Genomic DNA, 27,632 nt, shown 5'->3' with positions numbered 1-27,632 from the left:
AACCACTAAAAAAGGCATTAGTCTTGAAAGTGCCACGCACACATTCGTGCACCGAAATGAGTTGTTCCGAGACTACTGCTAACCTTGAATCTGATGAGATTGTCGAGCCTGAGACCGAGACAATTTCGAAGGAAACCAGTGAGGCTCCAAGTCCGGGTAACAGTGCTACGTTTAAATTAAAGTCATTTGAGAAATATAAATCAATTTACTTTGATAAATATTGGTGTTTTGGAACGTTATGTAATTGCTGGAATACCTTAGGGCTACTATTCTAATGTCTTTTTTCTATGATTATAAATGACGTATTTTTTCGCAACAAAAGGTTCAATTGATATTGTTTGCACATGATCCGTGCTTAAGTTAACAACATAGTGATACTGATAACGCGGATACTGGTATAAAAAAAAGAAAAAAGAAAACTAAGTAACGGCTGTGTGCTAGTATATTATTTTAAACTCTTCTTTAATATCTTTTAAATATTTACTATAATGTTAAGTTTAATAGTTTCGTAATTGAATTGAGTGGAAACTAGAAATATTTAAGCGTAGTTTTACACAAGAAGCTAAGTTGAAGCGCAGTTAAAGTCTCTTAAACACAAAATTTCACAGAGTAGTTTGGTATGTCAAAATTAGGTTAGTATTTGCATACGATTACTTTTAAAGCAAGCATTATAGTTCAGTTCAATCAAAATCAGCACGTAAGTGCTCTATACTTGCCTGACATGGCAACCACTCACTTAAAGCCAATTGTTGATGTTCGAAATTTTACATATTTCTGTCGGTCGCCTGCACGATCCCAACAAACTATTTGTTTACAAAAAAATGTTTTCTGAAGTTAAACCGGTGTTTGTAACATTGGCGGATCAGTCATTTTTACTCTACGGGCTGGGGGAGTAGGTCACTTTTGCTCGAGCGTCAATTTTGCACGAAGAGTCTTTTTTGCACGAGTGGACACTTTTGCACGGCGAATCTTTTGCACAAGCGTCATTTTTGCACGATGAGTCACTTTTTCACAGCGACTCTTTTGCACGCAGGGTCCCTTGTGAACGCGTCACTATTGCACAAAGTACGTACTTAAAGAGGCCTGCACCCGCGTTAGTTGCGCGTAAAGTACGCAATAAATCTTGAAATAAACAAATCAGATAATTTTTATGATGTACTTTACGCGGGTACGTACTTTACGCTGTACGTTGCTCAGCCCTATTCTAGACTGTATAACTAGAGTCCTAGTAAATTTTTAAAACTCTTAAATAGACTAGTTATATTTATAGTTAAAATAAATTTTAGTTGTACGTTTCAAGGAGTGAAAAAGTGTGAAAAAAATTTAAAAAAATACAAAAGTCTGTGACTTTGTGGCATGTTTATATAGTCTGATTGTGTTAGAAGGTGTTTGGCTTTGTCAGCTTTAAAAAAAAACTTTATAAAGTTTTGTAAAGTTTTGTTTATAAGTTTTATAGTTTTTGTTGCATATTTTTAAATATTTTCAGATAATCAACTGTTTTATATGTCGTTAAATCAAATTACAAATACTTTTCTTATAAAATGCCTATTGTTTGCTAATATTGCAAGAAAAAAAGTCTGTGTAGACTGTTTGTTATGTTATAAACTTTATTATGTTTATTTGTATCGAAAACAACTTGTTATAGGTTCTTTTTGGAGGCAGTGATCATATAGTTGAAGTGTATTTTTTAGATGTAATGTCGTTTAACATTACTTTAACGTTGCTTTTTGAAGGTGTTTAGATTTCTAAATTTTTTATAACTATATTTTGTAATTTTTAATGTTGAAATTTTAACCTTAATAATGTTTGTTAAATGACATGTCATCAAGGGATTTTTCTTTAAAAAAAAATATTTTTTTTTATAAGTTTAATTGTTAAAGGAGTAGGAAAATTAGACATGATGCAACATATTCTTTTAACCCTAAAAAATTTTAACTATTAAATAAAAAAGTTTTCAAATTACAGTCACCTCTCGCGAATCTACACATATTGTGTCCATAGCAAAAAAGCGTAACTAAATGAGAGATACCTACTATATTGGCTGTTTTCTGATGATGCATTTGATTAAGTTTAGTTTGAGGATTTTGTTTACAATGATAGTTTGTACTCTAGTTGTACATGTATGTGAAGTTTTTCTAGTAACAATTGCTTATGTGCATACAAAGTCTTTTTTCTACTTTAATTCTTGCCAACCTAAGATTAAACTTGTCTTGCATGGTATTATACAAAGCACTACAAAGAATTGAAGGCCCTTTGCAAAAATTTTCAAAATTTGCTGTGCAAAGCAAGTTCCACAGAAGAAAAAATCAAGCAGTATAAAAACATCAAATGACAATTTATGATATTTTTACTAAGGAAAACAAATAAAATTTGTGTAAAGTGCATGTTATTATTTTTTATACTTTTAAAGAACCTGCCGAGTAACTTGGTTTGTTAAACGTATACTGGTATTTAAAGAAGCTGTATACAGAAATACAAGGTAAATAAATATTACTTTTTCAATATCTTTATCAGTATTTAAAAGAAAAAAGTTTTACCTTGATACAAGTTGTAAGCTATTTTACCTACTTATTGTTAACGAAAAGTATACTTATTTTTATTTTAAGTAAATTAAAAATACTATACATTAAAAAACATCTTTTATCTAAAAAAATTAAAGAAATTCACTATTTTTAATATGAAGTTCAATATTCTAGAACAATAAAACTATAAAGTCTTTAAAACTGTTAAAATATTTTGTCTTTAATAAAATTAAGTTTTTAAAGTTTGATGTACAATTTTTTTTCAATATAAAAAAAATTTTTTTGATTCTACACGCAAATTGTTCGAGGTAAAATTTCAGCCAAAACTCGTAGATTTAGTTATTTCAAATTTAAAAACAACCTAGTTCGTTACTTAAAAGTTAGCTAATTTTAATGCTGAACTAGAGGGGTAGCTTTCAAATACTCACGAAGGGACACTTTTAAACGAAGGTTCAATTTTGCACAAAGTCACTTCTTGAAGAAATTTTTGCACGAGGGGTCACTTTTGGACAAGGAAATTTTTACACGAAGGGTCACTTTTGAAAAATTATTATTTAATTTTCAAAAATTTTCTTTTTTATTATTATCACTGTTACCCCTCCTAACCCTTACACTTGGTCGGTAGCTTTCTTTTTTATTTTTATTTTTTATTAATTTATTCTAGTTCAATTTTTTACTTCTTGATAATTTCTTTTTGATTTTTTTTTTCATTTTTACTATCACTGTTACCCCTAACCCTCAACCTTCTGTCGGTAAATTTTATTCTTCTTTGTTTTTTTATTGATTTTTTTTTTCTACTCTTGTGCAAAAACTTCCCTTCGAGCAAAGTGTTTTCGTGATTAGTGACTTTTCGTGCAAAAATGTCTTCGTGCATATTTGACCCGTCCCTGAAAAAAAGACCTCAAAACTAGGTGTTAAATTTTTTATTTCTTTTCTTTCGCGAAATACAGCGTTTATGTCTAGTTAAGCAAACTAAAACAAAGTTATAACTTCAAAGTAGACCAAAAAAAAAACACACACAAAAAAAAGTTTTAAACGTAAGCAAAGTTAAAAAGGGTGCAAATCTGTTTGATAAACAAAAATTTTATGGCATTTAAATTAAGAGGTATACACGTTATTATAAAAGTTTTCAAATTTTATTTCCTACGTAAATATTGTGAATTTATAACTTTCAAGTTTAATTTTCCTTCTAAATAGAATGGAAAACTTTTAGAGAATACACAACATTTAAAGTAACAATAGTTTTCATATCTATTTTTAAATACTAATTAAATCTGATAAATACTTATATATAAATACATAATATATTTAAGTAAAGCAATAGTTACTTTAAGTGTTTACCACTTAAAGTATACTAAACAAGCTTATAACAAAATTTTAAAATATGTTTGTCATTATGTTTGCCTTTAGTTTACAAAAAACTGTTTGTATCTACTATATGTAAAATACTGATTTTTTTGGAAGAAATTTCAAACGAAAAGACGTAGCTGAAAAATTTAAATTAACAAGCTGTGTCCATAAATTGAAACAGTTAAACACCATAATCTTAATAAATTGATCACTTAATTAGTTTCTTTTGATGTATCTATTATATGTACCTTTTTTTGCCGAAATTTATCTAGATTATCAATTTTACAACTTCGTCTTTTAAATACTAAAAAGTAGATTTCAAAGCATAAATTTTCATATAGCTTACTTTAAAACTAAAAATACCTCGGATTAATTCAATAAACCTTACTTAAATATGTAATTATTTTAAAGTTTAGAATAAACTTAAAATTTTTACAATTTTATAGCGGTAAATCTAGTATGCAAAATAGTCTATATACTTGTAATTTATATTTTACATACATTACAACTCAATTGTAATTTTTCTCTCTTCGTCCTTTAGTTTTTAAATTCGTGTCAACATATGGGTTTTAGCTTGTAAAATCTTAAAATAAAACTTTTAAAATTAGTTTTATAAAGTAAAAATTTTGTAAAATAAAACAGTGTAGGTTGTTAACTGTTTTGGTCTGCTGTTGTAGACATTAAATATAAAAACTTTATTAAGTTAAAAAAAAGTTTTAAAGGTATATCTCTTAAGGTTTTGAAATAAGCATTTTGTGTTGGTTTAGTAGATAGAATTAAAATAACCAAAAAAAAAAAACAGTTTTTAAATGTTTCAGAAACGTTTATAAATTAAAGTTTTGTAACATATTGCTGATTGAGTTTTTTGTAAACCGTTTTGTTAATTCAACCATAAAACTATTTAAAACAAAATTGCGAAGTAAAAAAGTTCTATCATATAAAAAATAAGTTAGTTAGTTTATGCGTATTTATATTTTTAGTTTAGTTAAAATTTACAGTGGTTATAAGAACATAATTTATAAATTGTAATGTTTGTTCCATTAGTAATTTTTTTAATTTTAGTAGTACATTGTACTGCTTTTATGAATTTAAAGAAACAAAAAACAAATTAAACGTGTTTTCATAAAAAAGGAAATTTTTAGAAAACTATTATTATTTTTAAAAGATCATAAACATGAAAAACAGTTTAATATTTTAGGGTTTAATTTTTTTGAAAGTTTTATTGCTAAAATAACGATAATAAAAGTTACAACTAAAATAAGATTAAATTAAAAAAACTTAAAGTAAAGTTATTAAAAAGTTTTTTTTTGCTTACAAATTTTAACTATATAGAAAAACTTGCTTTTTTATTTTAAACTTTCTATTGTTTACTTTCTCGTAACAATTTTTTCTTTAAAGACAATAAAGACGCTAGTTTTGTGGTGATAAACTTTATTTAAAATTCGCAAAAACAAAACAAATACTAGAAAACTCAAGCTATTCACAATTGTTATCGTTGGAATATCTTACACTAGAGCAAAAGCAATACACTTTGAAATGTATATGGCATAGCTTTAACTATTGCAAAGGGTTAATTGTACATTAACGTTTGCCATTCTTTAATTTATAACGGAAAATATGTAAAGCAAGCTGTGAGAAACTAACAAATGAAAATAAAACTTTTAAAATGTATAAACACAACAATGTTATAGATCAAATGGATGCTACAAGGCTTAATACTTTTCAAGAGTTATACATTTTCAAAGGCGCTCTAGTACCTAATATTAAATATTAAGTGTTGCATTGGAATGGCTTTTCTACATTTGGAAATATGTTTTTTTACTTTTTTAGGAACTTAAATAACGCTTTTCACTTAAAAAATTATTTATTTAATACTTTCAAAATGAGCTAACTTAATAAAATTCATTAACTACATTTTGAAGTTTTTTGAAAGTTTTAAGCATATTTGAACTTTTTTAAAATTCAGAAATTAATTTTTGCATCAAAGCGTTAAAAACGAATAGAAATGTTTCAACTATTAAGCTTAAAAAGTGTTAGAACTGTAAAAAAATTTATATTATCAAGACTGTAGTTTGTAATTTAAGCTATCATATTTATCTCAATTTTAGTAAAACGCTCTAACTAATTTTAAAAACTAACTAAAATCAAACCTATTTGACTTATTACAGTGTTATAACTCAAAAATGACAAAAAAACATATGTAAATACCGCAAGTATTAGAAGTAGTAAAGTCTTTAAATAAGTTGAATACTAACTTAGAATTTATTTACTCAGTAACTTACACTACAATATTTTTACTAAGATGAGTGTATCAACCATTAATTGAAATAAAAACCAAAAGGGAATTTTTTGGTTTTTAAAACTTGAAAAAATGTTGTATTAAAGGCATTAAAGCTGAGTCCTAAGACACCAATTTTCAACTATTTTTAAATAATATTTAACTTGTATGGCACTTTAGGAGTTATAAAACAGTACTATGAATATTTGTCAGATGTATTAGTGAATGGGCGTTATTAGCTTTTTACCTGTCTATAGCAGCTTTTTTTGCGCATGTTAGTAATATTTAAATGAGTAATTAGTACTCTTTTAATTTTAATAGAAATTAAACCTGCGTTCTTTAGTTAGAAATAAATTAGCATTACTTCTCGTACCTCATAAAATTTTTGATAGCCTCGTATACGAGACTGAAAAACCTTCAGACTGAAAAAAAACTCAAGCGAGTGTATGACACTAGAAGAATAAAAAAACTAAAAATCTGTTTCAAACTAAAGCCAACGCGTTTTCAAAGGCCAAGGCTTGAAAAACCAAACCGAACCGCGTATCGAGCCCAATTTTTTTTTCAATTATCCACATCACTGGTACATTACAGTTATGGGCTGCATCATCTGAACCGACGGGTCCACGAAAGTCATGGGGATCTGGGCTGGTTGGTGGGGTGCTTGGGTCGGCGACGGGGTGGTGACCTGGGGCGCGTACTGGGTTGACGTGGCAACCTGCTGGGTCGGCGCCCCGTTCAGTGCCGTGGGCGGGCTCGATCTGACTTGAACCCCCGCCGGTGGGGCCGCTACGTATCCCTGGTGATCGTAAAGCTCGTTATTCACAATCAGTTATAACAGAGATTACTTTATATCAAAGGATACCTCATTTAACAATTTTATTTTTTTTAATTAGATTTACATCAAAGTTTTATAAACTGTTAATAATTTTTTGTGTTGATTATTAAATAAAGATGTGCAAATTGAATATTTTCTGTCACCGAAACCCGGTTGTGATTAAAATATTTAGTTTGCACATTTTACTTAAATAAACACTTTACATTTGAGTAAACTGAGCAATCTTTTTTAGTTTAGACAAATAACTATATATGTGTTGATTATTAAAAAAATGCTCAATTAACTGGGTAAAAAACTTATTTTAATGTTTATATAAACTGCTAATAAAAGCAAATAAATAAAATAATTTTTGAACAATGTAAAAGTAATTTAAAGCACCATTTCAATCAATAGTTGCTGTTTAACTTTGGTTCAAAATAAGTATTTGCATACTCTAAGATTAAAATGGAAATCTATCATTTGTATTAAATTACAAATTCGTTCATGTCTTAAGAAAAATATTATATTGATTAATGACGTAAAAGTGTATCTGTGTTTTATAACATCGTGCGAAAGTAAAAATAAACAGGTAGCTTTAAAACTTTTTATTTAAACCAGTAATTTTTTAAGACTAACAAGAGATACATTTACCGTTGCATTTTTTAAGAATAATCGAAATTAATTATTTTTACTTTAAAACAAATAAAAACAAATTCAAAGTTTTAAACTTAAATGTTCTCCGCTTTTTACTCAGTATAAGCACTTTAAACCTTGCTTTGAAAATACTAGTTTTTCAAGTTCAGTTAAAACAACTTTTTATAAAAGACCACTATTTTGAAATAAGTAAAAAGTACTGTAGTTTAAACGTGATTCATCAAAATACGTTTGTAAAGGAAAAGTTACAACTGTTAAGTTAATCATTTAAGCTAATTAAAATCGAAATAAGATAGCATAAAATATATCTGATCAAAATAATATAGATATATTTAAACCACTGTAAACTTATACACCAAACAAAACAATACGATTTGTTGATACCTAAACAGTATTAAAACTTTTATTGCGCGCCTTTTATGATTTTAAAACAAAGCATACAAATAAGCTAGTTAAAATAAAGTATTTAAGTTGTGGTAAAACTACTTTAGCTTAAATGTTTTATCAGAAAGTTTCTAATTGGGAAAATTATCAGTTTGAATCAAAAAGCAGCCAATTTGTTTTTAATCTAAATTTTTTCTAAACACTAACTTGAGGTTGTGCGTTCTGGATGAGTTGTTGTGCTGGTTGCACCATTTGGACCATTATTTGCTGGCCTCCGACCACCGCAGGGTCGACAATTGGTGCTTGCAGTCCCAGCTGAGCTAATACGAACTCTGCGGCAACTGACTTTGCTTCCTCCACTGAGTAGCAATACTTGTTGGGCTGTTGTTAAATGTATAAGTATAATGAAGAAATGACTTTTAATTTAAACAAAAACAAATTGTCTTAAGTATTAAATTTTAATTTTAATTATGTTTACTAGTAACAGTTTAAGAAAAAAAATAATGTAAACACTTATACTTGTATAATTGTAAGAACTATAGTGTATGTAATTATAACATAAGTAAGAGAAATTTAGTTTATGTTTTAAAAACTAAAAAGAAAACTCTTAAAGTAATACAGTTCATTTAAATAAAAAACTTCTTTGACTTATAATTTTATAAAATTTAGAGTCATAATATAACGTTATTGATTTTGTGTTTAAATGGTATATGTATAATTAGTATATACAATTAAAATAAAAGCTTAAGTCTTGTTGATACAAACATATGTACAAATGATTTAAATAATGTTAGTCTGAATTATTATTCATATATTATTATAATTAGCTGGTTAAGAATAATTTGAAGCTAAGTTATCAAAAAAACAATTATCTTTTAATATTTCAATTTGACTAAGATTACTAATTTATTCAGTGAATTAATATTTTTTTTTTACAAGAATCAATTATTTTAGTTAAACTTTGTGTTTCTATTTTGTGTGTAAATTTTACAAATTTTACGGTTAAATGATTAATTTCAAATATTCTAGTAATTAAGAGCTTTTTTAGCTAAGTTTAATGCAAACATTGTCAATTGAATCATAAAAAAACCATAATTTGCTCTGTATTTTTAGATTGAGTTTGTTTGTTTAAATTACTTTACTATGTAAATAAGAAATTTACCTAAAATTTGTCAAATGAGTTTCAATCAAAGTCAGAATAAATGTGATTGCAACTACAAACTTATTAAACTTTACAACAGAAACTAATCACCAAAAAAAGCTAAATTGAAATAATCAGGTTGTTAAAAAAGGCATACTTAACGTTGTTACACCAATCTTGTTGTTTTATCTTACACTAATCTTTAGATCAGATATGAACGTTATTAATATCGCAGTTTTTGTCACTTTTTAATATAGCTCTCACCAAAGTTTGTTTTACTGCCTTGCCGAAAGACACTGCTGAGACGGTTTTGTGTGTTTATAAAGGAAATTCCAGCGAAAGCTCACTCCTACAAAAGTTTCTATCTCACGACAAAAAATAAATGTACGCGATAAAAAACATGTGCTAAACCGCAACGTGAAGTTTTATCGTTTTAAATATCCTTTTTAGATTTTAAACAGTTGAGAATCACCTTGAATTTTAAAGTTTACCTTTTGCCAAACACTTTATCAAAGATGTCGGTATACATCTATTTTACTTTAAATAATGAACAGTTATTGTTTACATTACAACGTAGCCTTGAGCTACAGAGTATATTGAATTCGCTAAAGTTTTAGTAAAACCTGTAGTTGAAAAAAACAAATTACAAATTGTTTTTAGATTTTAAAAACTGTAAATTTTGACTGAAAATAATGATTACTTAAATGTTTAAATAGAATAAGTTGTTTAAGTTTACGTCATCATGTTAAGTATTTAAGAACGAATTAAAAATTAAGAATTAGAAAAATAAATATTAGAAAATAACTAAAATCTTCTCTTTATCTTAATTACTCTCAAGTCAAGGGCTGTAAGTATAAACAGCAGTGAAGTTAACTTGAAAAATTCACTGCAAACGTTCTGTTACCTGAAAGTAGGGTTGGTGCGGGTATATCTGCGCGAGCGCTGGGACGCTGACCCTGAAAAAGAACATTGGCCGGTTGTCGGGACCTGGTGACGTCATCAGCTGGTAAGAGGGGATGCCCCACATTCGCTGGGCGCACGTCTGCTCCAGCACCTGCTCGGAAACCGACTGGTTGCGGCTGACGACCGGTTGCTGCAGGAACGGCGAAGCTTGGACGTACTGACCACCTGCCGTCTTGTACAGGACGCTTGAGGGGTCCTGAAGCATGTAGCTGCCGTCGAAGTTTTGAACTAATTGCTGCTCCTGGTTGTTGTTCTTGGCGTAGTAGCGGCCGTACGTGGCCTTGCCGGCCGAGTAGCCGAGGTAGCTGTTGCGGCTGGCGCTGGTCCTGGTGTTTTTGAGGCCCTGCTGCTTGATTGGCTGCACGATCTGGCTGGGCTGGATGACCTGGTGTCCCAGGTCGGTGGTCCCTATGACCCCGTTCGGGTAGACGATCATTCCCGCCTGGCTCTGCACTCCGTTGATCTTTAAATTGGAAAAAATAATAATTGTGGTACTATGTTTTCTATTTTTTGTAACTTTTGAAAGGTAGTTATGGTACTATCTATAATCTTAAACATTTAATATCTTATTCAAGTAGACAATAGTGAAAGATCATTTTTCAGTATTCACTTTCTAATCTATGTTGTTTTAGTATACTTCTTAAAACGCTACAATTAGTTAACAATTAACTTATTATCCTAAGCTTATAGATTTGAAAAAAAATATTTCGAAACCAAACAAAACACTCACAATAGTTGGTAGCGTAACTCCGAGCTCCCCGTTTCCGCTGACTCCCTGGGCGAGCACTTTCGCGCCAACCTTCGCCATCCGATTATGGTCGTTTTTGTCCACGGGTTTGGCGAGAGTCACCTCCACCTGGGCCTCGTCAATTTTGCTGCCGTCTATTTTCTGCATCGCTTCCACACAAGCCTCCCTCGTCGTGAAATGTACGAACGCGTAGTCCCTGATCTTTTTCACTCTGTTGAGTTAATACAATTTATAACATTTTAGGTTAATCTGATTGTATTAAATAAGTTTTTTACAAAGTATTATATAAATGAAAAATGTTGAGCAATAAAACTTGGTTCGGTAAAAAAGTTACAAACGTCAGGTAGAGTTACATAAACAAATAAAAAAATAGCTAAATTTTTTAAGTGGGCGTAAAGTGAAGGTGTTTGTAGTTGGTAAAAATTTTAAGAACAAACTGATTAGTTGTTTTTTCTTATAACACTTTTTAACAAAAGTTATACTACATATTTAATTTAGAATGTTTATATATTGTAAGATCAATATTTTTTTGATATACTGAGTAAAATAAATACTTGGATATTTTTCGTAAAACAGGCAGCACAAAAAATGAGGCGTGTAACGTAAAATACTAAAACTTTTGGTATATTAGTCTTAATTTAGCTGTCAAGTTTAAATCGAAGCATCGAGCTTAGTAACTTAAACCGCTAATGCAAAAATAACTGCACTCATTTGCAACAAATGTATTTGCAATAAACAAATTAAGCTCAAAGCTATTTTATAGCAGCTTGATTACCTAACTCATGACTAAAAACCTTTACTCTACTTTTTACAAAGTATTCTAAAAAAAAACCTTTCTACGGTTCCGGGCTTGAACTGGCTGAAGACCTGCTGCAGCTTGTCCTCCGTGGTGTCCAGCATCAGATTCCTCACGTACAACACCTTCACCTGGCTCATCACGTCCTCGTCCACCTCCTGTTCCGGTTCGGCCCAGTCAACGGCTATGGGGTGGCCCCACAGCTGGATCCTGCCTGGTATCAGCTTCCTCCTGGCCATGGCCGCCGCACGGTGGCTCTCGTACTCGACGAAGGCAAAACCGCGGTTCTTCGACTTGTCCTGCGCAGACGGGTACACTATGACGTCACACACGCCGTCCGTCACCTTGTCCATCTCCTTCAGAATGTCGTCCTTCTTCTTGTTCTTGGGGATGCCCCCGACGAACAACCGGCAGTTGTCAACCGAGTAGCACACGCCGAGCATCCTGCCCTTCCTGATCTCGAAGTTGTTCAGCTTCTTCACCGCCGCTTTCGCCTCCTTCTTGCAGGAGAACATGACGAACGCGTATCCCCGGTTCTTCCCGTCGAAGTCCATCATCAGCCTGAGCTCGTAGATGCGGCCCACCGTCTCGAACACCGGCACCAGCTCGTCCTCGAACACGTCCCTCGGGATCTTACCCACAAACACCTCCGCTCCCCTCGGCATCGGTCGGCCGTTCCACCCCGGGGGCGGCCCCCCGTACTTCCGCTGCCCGTTCTCCTGGGTGATCTGGTAGCCGGTGCGCTGTATGAGTCTGCGAAGCTCCTGCTCGTTGGGGAGTCCCGCCAACGGGTTGTCGTTCCTCTCCGGCTGCTTCGGTTTCCCTTCTTCCGTCTGCACCTGCTGGCCGGCTTCTTCCGCTTTGTTGTTGGCTGCCTGTTGAGTCTTGGAGTCTTCGGTGGTCATTTTGCTGTTTGTTTTATTGTTAAAAATAAACATTGTGCAAATAATTATCTTGCCGTAAGTTTATGTACAAGTTTTTAGTTTGTATACTTCAACTCAATATATTATATTTTATTATTAATTTCCTGTTTTTAACTTATATCTTTATATTACTAAAATGAATTTGCATATCTATAAAGCAATCATTAATAAATTACTTCTTTTCACAATGTATGCAGTCGGATTATATAACATATAATGTACCTAATATTAGTTCTTAATCCATATAAATTATGTCTTATAGCAGGGTTTCCCAAACTTTTTTGCTAATGGCCCCCTTTAAAGAGTTTGAAAAAGTTATGGCCCCCTTCAATATATAGATTACTCATAAACTACGATAAAATACACATTAGACCTTTTTTTTTTTTTTTTTTTTTTTGCTCTTCATCTGAAACTCAAGAATATCTAGTGTAAGTTTCTAAACTGCCATAAAATACACATAAGACCTTTTTTTTTTTTTTTTTGCTCTTCATCTGCAACTCAAGAATATCTAGTGTAAGTTTCAGGTTATGGCCTCATGGCCCCCTGTGGCTCCTTTACTGCTCATGGCCCCCCCTCTTCCCCCTTTGCTGCTCATGGCCCCCTGAGTATCTGTCATGGCCCCCTAGGGGGCCACTTGGCCCACTTTGGGAAACCCTGTCTTATAGTTTAGTAAATACACATATTCATCTGTTATTAATCTTGCAGTACTTATTTTTTACCGTACTCCGAGGAATTCGGTTAACTTATTTATCACAGAGAAACATGTGTTATTTGAACAAAGAAAATTAATGCGTAAATTGTTTTTTGTTATATATTCCAGCAAATTTGCTGCGCGAGGATCTGTATTAACAAACCATTAACCTGTAATTTTAAATTTTTGTACCTTATGTTATTAGCATCTACAGTTTCTTTTTTGCTTAAAGTTCTACACTACAGTAATAAACTCACATATACGAATAGAAAACGCTGTATTATTAAAAATTAGAAAAAAAAAACTTTTGTTTGGAAAATTACTTTTTTGTACTGTTTATTAAGATTTTTATCATTTAAGTGAGACTTAATAAAAACTGTATGCGGTTTTCTAAAAAGGGCTTATTAAGTATTATGTTTAAGATCTTTACACGCAGCTTTCAATGTATTCAGTTATAAAAGTACTGAGAATAAAAAGTATAGCTTTTTGCAAACCGATCTAATCTGCGTTTAAAATACACTTTCACGCTTCGCTAACTTCGTATGCTTACATATCTTAAGTTCTAATGACAGATAATTTGTTTATACAAGTAAACAATCTCTGAGAGGTTCGTAAATTATATTTTAATTGCGAAAACGTTAAAAACTTAAAAATAAAAGCCATTAGAAGGCTTCAAAGTATCATTTTACAACTTACATATGTGTTTTTTTTACGTTAAGCACAGCCAAGAAAGTAAATAGAGTTTAAGCAGGACGGCACTTTAGTTTTTTGTTTAAAATAAATCTCCAATAGCAATTTAACTTTATGTAAAAATCAATTATTACCTATTTTTAAAATAAATTTACCTCTTTTTACTTGTAAAGTAAAACATATCTTTTCTCTTCTAATCAACGTAACAATAAAATAACCTTTAGTTTAAGTCGTTTTGACTGAACTAGGTATAGCTTCAATAGAAACTTAACTTACTACTAGCAGTCTTTGTTTGACAAAAAAACGGAATTCAAAAATTTTTTGCAAGTAAAAAACTAAATGTCTTCAAATTGTTTTACTTTTAAATATCAATCTTTCGAACAACAAGCTAGGCTCAGCAGCGTTAGTTTGTTATGCAGCTTGTACCTCTTTTTACAAGGAAGTGCCTTAATTCCAAGGCTAGCTTGCTTTTGAACTACTTCCTCATTAAAGCATTAAAAAAACATTGTTATAATCAGATGGACTTTCATTTTGAACTAGCTACAAGCTTTTACCAATATTTAAAACTTGAAAATTTTAATTATTGTTGGAGCTAGAGTTTAGTCTAATGATAATTTTGCAGGTATTATTTAAACTTTTTGTTATGCTAGGTTAAGTTTTTCGGATTTTTAATATTTAAACAGTTGTAAACTGATAAAAACAAAATATTCATATACTCAACAGTAGAATAATAAATGAAGCAAATTTTACCTGTGTAAAAATAATATAAAGTACAATTTTCTTCGGTTTTTAACTTTGTTTGCTAAAATAGGCTTAAGTTCAAATAATGTTGTTATATTAAATAAATTTCTTTTGAAGGAAAACATTTGGAACGGTATAAATAAAAAGTATGAAAATTGAGTGAAGCGTAGTATTTGCCTTAGATAACTTATTGAAGAAAATAAAGCACGTAAAACTTTTGATACTGTAGGTGTTGTAATACAATAAATAGATGTGGCTGGTAAGTATAATTTAATATTCTACAAAAAGAAAACTATTGAACTGTTTTAAAATTTTAGCAGCATATTTTTAACCATGTAATTCTTTTTTATCAATATTATATAACATTAGCATATTTATAGCTCTGATTAAATTATTTTCATTAAGAAAACTACATTAACAGCAAAAAAAGTTTGAGCATTAAACGAAGTTTAATATCATCATGGAATTTTAATTTGAAATTCATATAGATACTGCAAACTTCAGACTTGTTTTTAAATATAAAGCTTAGTTTTAACGAAAAAGTTTCTACTATGTAAATAGTTACTTAACGATACTGATCGAATATTAAAAGTATCTTTAATTTAAATTGTTTTTCATATTGACTACAAATAACATAAAAAGCCAGAACTTTTTTATATTAGACTATTTAAAATATCTAAAGTTAAATTATTACAATTTCATTGTGTTTTTAGAAACATTTTCAATTATAACAGCGCATAATAAAAATAAGCCAACTGTTTTTCTTTCTTTTTAGTCTTCTTATTACGTCATAAAGGTAGGAAATGTGTAAATAATGAGCGAACTGCTGACTATTGTCATTTGCAACAAAGACACGCCTAATGAAGACAGCAACAAAAATATTTTCTTAATTCCACACAAAACGGTTTTCTTTTTGTAAAAAAACAAAACTGTTTGTCCAGCTATTTGCTAATTGAAACATGTATGAGTGTTTGGTTATAAAAGTAAAGTATTAAATAGAAAGTAATGTTATGTGAACAGACTTTTCTGCACTAAAAGCAAATACCAAATGTTGTGTTAGGTTTTTCAACGATAATGTATAGTAACATAAATTTCAGAAAGTATAGTCTTATAAAAATTACTTTAGAAAAACTTAGTGTGCACAGATTATTGTGCATCATGTTAATTTCGTACTTTTTCAAGCTGTTTTAAAGCCGAAACTGTAAAAGCACAACTTGTGTTAACAAATATAAGTAAAAAAAATCATTTTCTATAACAGAGCTGATTTTTTGTAACATTGGTTTAGCTATCAACTACAATTTGCATACTTTTCAATGTCCTTTACTTACTTCTCATAACGTTGTCATAATTTCCGTTTTACTCAGTTTCAACACAGCCTCAACCAAACTTAGCTCACAAACAATGAAGCATTTCGGTTTTTGTTCTGACTCTATTTTATTTTCCATTTTACAAGCTTTCAGCCTGGTTTGAAAAAAGAACAACAGCAAAGTAGCATCGATTTCGCTTTTTTTTGAAGCATATGTATATAACTGTATTATTTAGGAGATGAACTTGTATCAATATTTAAATATAAACATTGCTACAGTAAAACTTATACAATAAAAGTTTTACGTGATCAGCTATTTTAAAACAGAAGAAAAATTCGATTGACAGTAAATTTTTCATGAGTGTACACAAAAAATAAAAGCCGTAGTTTTAACCACAAAAGAGTGTTAAAAAGTTTAAAAAATAGACAAAAACTTGCAGTTTAAAATAAAGCGGTGTTCTTACAATCGTGTGCGAAAAATGTACCATAAAAGAGACAGCTCCAGTTGTTACTAGTCCACAACTGAAACACGTCTAAGATTAATTTTAAACGCTTTTCTAAATAACACTCAGCGACACGGCAACCATGAAGAGTTGCGATTCGGCCAAAAATGGCATTTTGACAGTCCTGCTTTAAAGCGAGGCTGTTTACACCTTTGATCTCGCTGTTTCGGCTCATATGAAAAGAAGAGTGAATGTTTTGAGTGTTATAATTAGAATTGCAACTTGTTATCAAACTAAAACTTTTAAAAACAAAGTTCTTAATATCACTAGTTCAAAACCTTTTTCGTCTGTTAATATTTAAAATGAAATCTAGTAGTGTGAAATTTAATCGAAAAAATTTAATATTTTTCAATATTTCCAATAACTGTTATATAAAAAAACTTAAACACTTAAGGACAAAAAATATTATACCGGATAAAATTTAAAAATAACAAAAGTAAATTTATTCTATTTGAGTAACTTTATAGTAAAGATAGAATATAACTAATACTTTTAGCTTCTTCATTTAATATTTTATGTAATTTGTTTTGTTGCTTATGTGATAATTCATTTTACAAATTACTTATATTAAAAAGATAAACTAGATACTTTATCTAAAAAAATGTGTAAACTTTTTTTTAGTGTTTTTAGTTTTTAAATAACTTTTTATTAACATTTTAAAACCATACTAGTATACTTTATGATTTTTTTTTACTTTTTACTTCCAAAATAAAAAATCTTTAGTATAAAGATTTAACAAAAAAATTAAAATTGATAAAAAAATAAATATTTAAAAGTCTTACTAACTGTCTTATTTTAATAAAATTTGTAAAGAAAAAATAAAGAAATACAAGTTAAACGTTTTTTATTTATAAATAATTTGAACTTGAGGTAAAACAGAATTTAAAAACTTGAAATGCTACAAGCAAACCAAAAGAAAGTGTAATCAATCAAAAGAATTTTATTCTTGTTTGTGCCTAGAAACCATAAAAGTATGCTTTTTTTTTCTAGAAAATCAATTACTTTAGTAAAAATCTTGGTAATAAATCACTGGATAAAGCAATATTTTGGCTAAATTTAATTATATTGCTGTCTTTTTTACTTTTCGCACTGTTATTCATTATCAGCAAATTTAATGCTGACCTTGCAACGTGTTTTGCAACATATTGAATAATTGTTATTAATTTTTATTCAGTATATAGCTTTAGTTTCGTAATAAACTAAACTTGTTCAAACTTTGTTTATTATTACGGACTGAATCGAGCAAAAAACGTAAATTACTAGTTTCAAAAACTAATTGTTATGTTACAAAATTTCTCTCGATAATAATGATAGTTGAAAAAAAAGCTTTTAAGTACACACATGCATCTATATGTTCTGTACAGGTTTCAAATATAAACTTCTATATATTAAGTCAAAATAAATTCAGCGGTTACTAAAGATTCTAAGAACTTAGTGATTAGTACCATTTCTTATCATTCCTAATCAAACTAAAAGCAGAAAGTAAGCAGTCTTAGTTCTAACATAAGTTAAAAAAAGTTGATTTACGATGAAAAAATTATACTCAAATATTTTGTTGTTTATCCAACGGTGTGTAAAAGTTACATTGAATATTATTTTCAAGTATCTGTCACGTATACATTGTAAGAAGATGCAAGCCGCAAGCTTCTGATGAGACTCAACTGAAGCTTATTGATTTTGTGTGTGCTTCTTGCGCGTGTAGCGTTTTTAAAAGGTGTTTTGGGAACCGTTTAAATTTGACGGATTGCTAAATGTCGAGTGCATTTTCACTAACATACATTTTAGATTGTACTTGAAATTTTATTTATAATCAAGAAAAAAGATTTATTTCACTAAGTTAGGATATTGGCCCTTTTCGAAATGCTAATTTAAGTAATTAATATATAATTGCGTGATACCATCTTACAAAATCAGTAAACATCCTAATAGTCGTTAATTTTATCTTAGAGTTTAGTGAAATCATGTTTTTAATTTTTTGTTATCTAGATTTGATAAGAAATAAGCAATTTAAACTATATCAAGTTTAGTTTTTTAATTTGTGACTAAACACAGTAAATTGTTTAAGGTTATATAAAGTTAAAAGTTGAAACTTCGATAAACTTTTAACAATATCATCTTAAATAAATTACTTTTATTAATTGTTTTAAATAGTTCAGCATTTTTTATCGTTTACAAGTGTAAATAACAATGTTTAATTGAAAGTAAACACAAATTAAAATATAATCTTGTACAGAAAAAAAGTAAATTGATATAAAATACTTCTAATTTTAGCTATTAAAATACTAATTTAAAGTATTAAAAAACTGAACAAGTTAGTTTGAAAGTATTTATGCATACAAAAACAATTAAACGATTAGTTTACTAGCTAATAAACTACTATAAAGCTATGTGTAAACCAAAGTCCAATAAAGAGTTTTTGCAACAAACATGATATTTTCAAAACAAAATAACTTAATATTGTTAATATTATAAATATTTATGGTTTTTCCGAAAAATTATAGTTACTAAAACAAAAAAGTGCTTAGAAAATTGAAAAACCTTGAATATTTAACAATATAAACATAAAATTATCATTACACTCACAGTTTTTTTAGTAATTAAATTACTTTAACAACTTTACTTTAAACAGTATGAAAATTATAAATTAAAAACTTTATAAAACGCTTAATATCAGCTTAATACAGCTCGCATTAGCAAACAGGAGTAAAATTAAGAAAAGCAATTTCATCGCACCCAATTTGGTTATTTTTAGTCGCACAAGTTACGGAGTCTGACTGCCGCTTTGCTGCCGAACCGGTAATTTGTCTGCAGGTTTTGTCTCTGTGATCTACCTGAATACACAAGCGCCGGCGGCAGTGTGTAATCCGCTGTTGAAGGTATTACACGTGTTCATAAGTTTCGCTGCAGCTTAACACCGCTTTGTCTGTAATCCGCATGTTTTGTGTTTGTTTGCGCGTCGCAGCTTGTTCATTGCTGCTCGCATTATTTTTTACACCTATTAGCATCTTTGCTGAGGCTATTTAGTCCTAAACTGGTTGCGATTTATTTCAAAGCAACTGAAACTGCAACCGCTTTAATTTTATCTAGCAAATAAAAAAACAAACCTGCAACTCTGGTCGATCGTGCGCGATCTTTTTATCGGTGGTTCCCCAAGAGTAAAACTAGTTGCCAACTGATTCACGCCGTTGCCAGGCTGCAGCATGAAAGCTGCGGGGTTGCCGGGGTTGTGGTGAACGATCTGGGGGCAAACAACTTCCCCCCTTCGCTTGGAGGATATTTCCATGGATTTTTAGTAAATTTAAACAACTAGTGAAAGACGTGTGAAAATTAGCAATTATACAAATATTTTTAATTAAGTTACACTTTGATGTAAAGCTTAATTATGTTAGCAAAACTAAATTTTCATAAATTTACTTAAACAGAACAAAAAATTCTAACATTACTTATATCAGTTGCAAGTTTAAAGTTCATACAAGTGTTGTCATATTGTTTCACTGCTCGAGCAAAACTCATTGATGCAGATATGTTATGTCATCGCGCTTAAGTTGCTTTATTTTGTGTGACCTTTAACCTTTGCTCTTGTTTACAATAGAAGAAGCGTTGTGTTGATTAGTTGAGCTAAACAACGACTTATAAAAAAGCGTACTTCAGTCATGTGCGCAACAAAAATTTAATTCAATTTGTCAATTTTGTTTATTATGTAGAAGTCATTTTGTTTTTAATTTAATAAAACTATTTAAAAGAATTCTTTATACAGTTATTGTAGTCAATGAATTGTTTAATTAATCTTTTGTATATGTTTTATTCTGTATTGTAGATTTTATACTTTTATGTTGTAAATGTTTAAAATTTATACAAAAAATGTGCATGAAGTTTTATAAAAAACGATTAACATACACTTCTTAATGCAAACCACAAACAGAGACTTGCACAAGCTTTCAAACAGTATATTTAAAAACCAGCTTAAAACTGTGCGGGTAAAATTAAATCTAGCTGCTTATCAGAAAATTACTCGTTTTTCAACATGTGATTTCAATAAAACTTTTGGTTAACAAATCACACGAACTAACATTTGTTCATAAAAAACTGCTTTTATATACTTTTAAATAGTATTTTTTTAAATCAAACGTTTTCGTATGATCTATTGTGAAAGCATTTGATCGATTAAAATATTTCTTTCTTATTACTCATTTATTTTTGTGTAATTAATACAAGTCTGAAGTTTTAATTAACAACTTTACAATAAGATACTTTTATGCTTCATTTACGCTTGTTTTACTAGAAAACTTTTTTATAATTCAAAACTTTAAAATACCTATTTAAGCTCTGTTTTTTATTCAAAGTGTCTTGTTTATTTGTAACAAGCTCTTTTTTATCAAAAAACAATCTTAGATTACTTCAAGAGCTGCAAATTTATCTGAACAATTGAGATCAAAGTTTTATTTTCTCACACTTCCTGGCTACAAACATGTTTGTTAAGTTTGGCGCGTTTTACGGTTTGCATGTAGAAAGTTTCACAAAAAAAATCAGAAAGACGGTTTTTGTGCGTTTTCAGTAAATCAGTTACTATTGATTGATATGCAAAATTTTACTGTTTTCCTAATTAAATTGTGTTTTTACTTGGAAACAAAATAACGTTACAAAATATTTTTAAGCTTCAACATTAGGTGGACTTTTATTGCTTAAATTTAGTAATAATATTATTTTTTGTTGAAAGTTTTACAACTACGGTAAAATAATATTTTACATTTTTATTTGATGTTTTTTAACAGTCTTTTATTTCAAAACTTTATTTAAGTTTTGAAATAGATATTCAATATTTTTAGTACAAAAGATTATTTTATAGAAAAATTGTATTTTACTTCAACTATTTTACTGATTTCAAAATTTAGTAAAATTAAATAAAATAATAAAGCAATTAATAAAAAAAATAAAAAAAACTTTTACTATTCTTTCAATTCAAAATACAAGAACTTAAGTTAAAGTCTAAAATATATTTTTTTTAAAAGCTTAAACAAAAGCTCAAAGAACTTTGTAATAATGCATAGAACTTAAAGCTAAGCAACTAAAACAATTAACATTAAGTTCTAGAAGCTGAAAAAGAACTCAAACATATCATTATATAAGCATAACGGTTTTATTGCACTACAGGTAGCTATAAAACTCAATTATTAACTCAAGCACTTTATAATGAATTTCTTCAAAATTTAATGCACAAAAATTTTGATTGAGAAAAATCACTTCAGTGTACACTATAATTAAGAAACATTACTTGTAATCAACATAAAAACCCTTCGCGCATATAATTTACCTTTTATTAAATTTATAGCAATTTCAATTTAAGAGCTGCTAAACTCACAGGCTTAAAGCTAATTTCTACTGAACAAAACACTAAAGATTATACTTTCTATATAAAATGAACTTTTTGTAATGCTTTTAAGCCGGTAGTTCATGCACGAAACCAAACGAACAAGCTTCTAGGCCACCACCGACTTTGATATAATCTAATTCAACCTAAAGGCATATACACTTTCAGTAGTGAAATACACTTGAACAAAGTATCTGCAAAAATGAAAAAAAAACGAAAAATGAGAAGCCGTTGTGGGAAGAAAGTATCTTATATAAACTTTTTATTATTTGAGCAAAAGTTGCGTTTTTTGTTAACTTTTATTTTAAAAACTATCAGAAAGCTTTCTTTTAAAAACATAGTTCTGTCATAAAAAAAGCAAACTACTAACTTTAATTTTTTTTTTAGCAATTAAATGATTTTAAAACGTTAAGCTAAATTTTTCTTGAGCAATCACAAGCTGCTGCTCTTTCTCAAAAAAAAATATAACAAAAAATATAAGGAAAGGCAGCAGCGAGGTATTGCAAAATTCACAACTCAAATTTCCGCGTTCAAATTACAACACAGCACACGTGATGCAGATCGAATTTCGTTTCTCAAGCTATAAAAAGCACTGTCTAAGAAAAAACAAGCTATGCTGAGTCAAAATAAAAGTTGCTGGTCGTAAAAGCTGTCCAACGAGCAGCAAGTCACAACGAACTGAAGCGAAAACACAACGCTCGCTGCGACTGAATGAAAGGAGTACAATGTACAAAGTTATTACAATAACTCATTTTGTTTTCATTGTGCGCTAATCTTGAAGCCGAAAGGCTTGGTTTGAATGGCAAATCAAACTTGAAGCTAGCAACGCTTTTGCTGTTAGCTTCATTCAACTAGTCATAGCAGGTAGCTACACTCTCGAGCCTCGCTTATTCATACGCAGCATGAATTTTGTGCTAACAAACGCGTTAATTTTGCTGATCTTGCGTTTTCTCCTAAGCAAAATTTTGCAACTTGTGTGCAAAATGTAGCTTGTTGCGCCAACTAACGTTTATACTGATAAATTGCAAAACAGTGCAAAAACGTAGTTGACTTGCTTACAAAAATTATTTTAATAAAATTTCGTATAGTGAACAATAACTTTTAGGTTTTAGCTAATTTTTTGTAACTATCACCTCCTTTATTAAACTTTATACAGTCAGTAGAGTTCCGAATAACTTTAATCAAGTTCAATAAAAGTAACACACATTATTAATAGCTTTTATTCTTATTAAGAAATCAAATAAAAGTTTCAAAAAGATTTCAAAAAATGATTTTTTTTTAAGTAAATATTTACTTTTTTATAAAAAAAATGCTTTTAATATTTTTTTATTTTCAAAAGCACTAAGCGAAACTTACAAAACATATACACTTTATAAAAGAACAAAAATACTGAGTAAAAATCTATAAAAACTAGTGGAAAAATACTTACAATACACGTAAATTATTAAAAATAATGGTTTTTATTTGTTTTTAAGCTTAGTTTATGTAGTCACAAAAATGATTAAATGATACATTCTTGTGTTACATCAATTAAAATTTAAATTGCTTTATCTTTTCTTTTTAAGATTTTATAACTATCAAAAAACATACTCACGACCAACACTAAACATTTGCATTAGAGTCAAATGTATATATGTATATATGCACTTAGAATAACCAAGAATTTCGTTAGGTTTAACAGTTTTAAAACATTTTGTATTATAAATAGCCATGGTACTTAAAAATACGCAATAAAAATATTTATTAAGTTTTAAGTCATCATACTTATAAAATTTTTCTTTAAACTATTTCAAAACTTATGTACAAATCTCTTGTTTCAATCTAAAAAATTTAAAACTCGAACCTATGCAAACTGCAGGTTTGTTTTTTGTACAAAAATATTTTACTGCAGTTAGAAATGTTTGCTTAGTTAAATAACTTTGATATCGGAAAAAGCAGTCATTAGAATGTTTACATTCAATTAATTATTCGGCGGTGAGCTGTCGACAAGGTCAGAGTTGAAGTTTAAGCATTAATTTCACTATAATAATTCACTGCAGTTAAATTAATGGCTTCAATTTCTACAATATAGCTTTGTTGTTATTGTTAACTATTTTTGTTGTAAAAATTAGAAAAAGTCTAAACACTAATACAAAAGCAATACTTAAATAAAAACAAGTTTGTTCAAACAACTCATAAACTGAAGTAGAAATTAATGATCAAAAAATTAGTTTTATGCAGTCAATAGCATTAACATATTCTTAACTTACAAAAAAGATAAGTATTATGTTTTACCACAATTTTTGGTAAAGGATATCAAAATTAACCTTTTAAGACTCTAAAAATATTGATATAATAACTTTATAATATCTTAGAATGTTTTCTTTTAAAACTCTTGTTGACCTATGCTAAATACCAGTAAAATTTGAATAAATGTTCTACTTAGCTTTAATATTTGAATGTTAAAACTGTATTTAACTTTGATTTGTTAACTAAAAGCTTTTTTGTATCTAATGTGATCTATGTTTACACATATCATTAAACAAAATATTTTTACTTTTACTTCAATAAGTTTTAATTTAATTTCGACTTCATAGAATTCTAAAAAGCTAGTAATAAAGATTTAGTTTTTGTTAGTTGAAACTTTTATAAAAAAATCAGCAAATGTCTAAATGTAAGATATTAGAAAATTTCAAAATAAGATAAGTTTTTTATGCATCAATTTTATTTAGTACTTTCTAAGAAAATGCATTTTGATAATTTTGAAATTCAAAACATTCAAAGGAAAAACTATCTAAAAAGTCAATGGTTAAATGCTGCTCTAAATTTAGTAAATAATGTATATTTAACTTTAACGATTCGTTTTCTTTCATTCAAACTACTCTAAAACTAAAAATTGTGATTCGTTTCTAAGTTTGATTATTTTTTGCTATTTACGTTACTTGTAAGTAAAGAAAAACATTTAACTTTTTAGTTTAGTATGAAACTATTTATGAATTTCGTCAAAACTTTAATTAAAACAAAAGTTTGGAACACTGATGACAATAAGCTTCATAAACTTCATGTTTTAAAAATAAAATACGTCAGTACAAATTTTCATAAATAAAATTTATAGCGTAGATGAACAATGATGTAGACATCATACATCAGTATAATGTTACATTTTAAAAATTATAAAAATTTAAATACCACTAACCTTTTACTCATCAAGTTCTTTTGTTAGCTCTACTATTGATGATGTTTTCCAACTTAGTTCCTTTTGGTGTTTTCTTTAACAACTCAAAGATGTTTTATTAATATAGATTTTATAAAATCTAGAAAATTAAAATAATCAACTTTTTATTTCTAAATTTTATTAACAGTACAATGTTTCACTTGCTCGTTTCAAAGTACACAAATAAAAATAATAAAATATATAAACTAAAATAAATACTTGAAAAAATCCACATGATCATCCGCTGAGCTGTAGAGCAAAATAAAATCGTCAAAAAACTTCTACCACCTCCATGTTTATCTAGTGCAGTAATTACACGGCAGCTCTTAAGCACGAATTTAAAAAATTGTCATAAAACTGCACTACTAGCTCGTTGAGAGGCATGCTTGTTTGTTTAACGATGATTTTCTGCACACTGTGAGCCCCTCGCTGAAAAGGTAACTCCTGGTACGATGTTGAGTGTGGTATTTGTTCGTTGATTATTAATGCAGTAGTAGTGTTGTTACAGTGTAAATCGTTCTAATTTTTTTTGAGTTAAGTTGTATTCCAATCGCTTAGGTGTTTAAGATATGTTGCGGTAACTTGAAATTTAAGTAATGTAATTTTTTGTTTCAAAAAATAAAAAATATCCACTTAGGCCGCTAAACTAAAATTATGACTTTTTCTATGTTATATTTATTCAAAAATTAATTTTACTCTAGTTTAATGAAAAGCACTATAGTTATTACTTTTACATGCTTTAATCTACACATTTAACATAAATTAATATTTTAATTTTAAGATAAGTCTTTTAATTCTAAAAACAAAAAAAATAAACGATTTTCTTCTGTTTTTGTTGTTCTAGTTCGTTCCATGCCTTACAACAACATTTTCATTACACCACCATCCGCCTAACGCGCTAAGAAAACTAACTATGCACTTAACATCAGTCTACTAATGTTTTGAATAAAAAAAAAACTGAAGCATGAATATAACAACAATCGTTTTATATCTTTATGTACAACTGCCAAAAAAATTAAAAACAAAATCTAAAAGTTATTTTAATTTGTTATTAAAAAATCTAAATGTTGAAAATCAACAAGTAAAGTAAGATAACTTTGATATTCTGTTGTTTTTTTCTTACTATTAACTCTACTTTTGTTATAATATGCTTGTTTTTGTTTTAAGTTTTCATTAGTATTTTAATCGAGGAAATACCAAAACCTATCATATCTTACTTATTTTACTCTACTTTTTTTATGAAAAAAAGTGATTTCGTTATTGTATTTATCATTTTAAATCATTACATATTTATATTTTAAAAGTTTTGAAAGGCCGGACTCTATAAAAAAGTAACAATTTAAAACAACAATAAATGAAAAGCATGTTTAAACTTGTGTTTTTAACTTTTAGTAATTAGTTTGAATTTATATTGTATTTTTTAAACTTATATTTAGCTCTTTAGACATTTTTAAACGACGATTAAAATAATTTGTTTTTAAAACGAATATTAGTATCAAAATCTATTTTTAACGAAAATATTTTTAAAGTTCATAAGGGTAGTAAATTAGATATTCTGGACTTTATGTAAAATTCAGCAGTTTTTATACAATTTTACGAAATCTTAAAACATGTTAAGATAAACTTCAGAATAACAATTATGCTTTACATTTCTAATCTCATTTTAATTATCGCCTATTTTGCAAAAATTTGAAAATAAATCCCCCCTTTCATTGTTAGATATCGCCCCTCGCCCCTTAACTAGTCCATTACGTAATCACTTTTTTGCCTCCATACTACTTATTACCTCTGGATAGCCTACTTTTAGAAGTATTGCTCTAAACCTACCTAGTTTGTATAATATATTTATTTAAACTTATACTTCACTTCTTCTACATCTACTAGCTTTTTAAAAATAAAACTTTTTTAACATGAAACATATGAGTCTCGTAAAATAAAACTTCGAAATTACTTTATTAAAAGTTTATAAGTTATACATTTAACCGAAAACATTCTAATGCATTTAGGTTAATAAAAAATTTTCGACAAAGCAGTATAGTAAACACGACTTTGGTTTTTTAGACTTATTTATGCTTAACAAACAAACTGCTGCACTCACTAATTTAAAGTATTGATGCTTATCTACAGCTGCAAAATCAGTGTGGTTAATCATTTGCAAGTTTTTACTTTTATGAAAAATGTTTACAATTTTGTTATTGTTTGAAATACCAAAAGTTGACAATGACATGAAAGATTTTGTTGGTGCGCTTTTAACTGTGTAAATAAACGTTTGTTTTTTGAAAATGATCTGTTAAAAAAGAATTACAGCTATTCTACTTATTTTTTGGCTTGTATTTTGTATTAAGTGTAATTAAATGTTATTAATCTTTTAATTGACACATATAGTTAAAAAATTAATTTAAATCTTCATTTATGAAAGATCTTGTAAAAGTAAAAATCTATTTTAAACTTTAAAAAGTATGAGTATGTCAATAAAGTAAATAGAAGACATTCCTAACTCTATTTTGTTAGAAATGTTTTTAAGAAGTTACCGTACGCAACCGTTAAAAAGATAAGAGTTTTTAAAT

General features: G+C 28.6%; 1 protein-coding gene across 2 annotated transcripts; it reads right to left on the bottom strand.

Annotated features, from left to right (window-relative positions):
• Window positions 1-5,319: 5,319 nt before the first annotated feature.
• On the bottom strand, window positions 5,320-25,136 carry LOC145844458 (putative RNA-binding protein 46). Of its 2 annotated transcripts, none has more exons than XM_082951862.1 (6): window positions 25,048-25,136; window positions 11,687-12,559; window positions 10,837-11,065; window positions 10,048-10,569; window positions 8,210-8,383; window positions 5,320-6,946 (listed from the first exon to the last, which is right to left on the bottom strand). In XM_082951862.1, the coding sequence occupies exons 1-6, from the start codon at window positions 25,056-25,058 to the stop codon at window positions 6,725-6,727; spliced, it is 2,031 nt and encodes a 676-aa protein (XP_082807988.1). In that variant the 5' UTR covers window positions 25,059-25,136; the 3' UTR covers window positions 5,320-6,724. The 2 variants fall into 2 exon arrangements, with proteins under 2 accessions (XP_082807988.1, XP_082807987.1); XM_082951861.1 differs by lacking the exon at window positions 25,048-25,136 and adding an exon at window positions 19,609-19,751.
• Between the last annotated feature and the right edge of the window lie 2,496 nt (window positions 25,137-27,632).

This window comes from Thalia democratica, chromosome 9 (genome assembly GCF_965202585.1).
Source record: "Thalia democratica chromosome 9, ktThaDemo2.hap1.1, whole genome shotgun sequence".
Lineage (NCBI taxonomy): Eukaryota > Metazoa > Chordata > Thaliacea > Salpida > Salpidae > Thalia > Thalia democratica.
The sequence above is the reverse complement of the archived record's forward strand: the minus strand, read 5'-3'. Positions and strand labels throughout refer to the sequence as shown.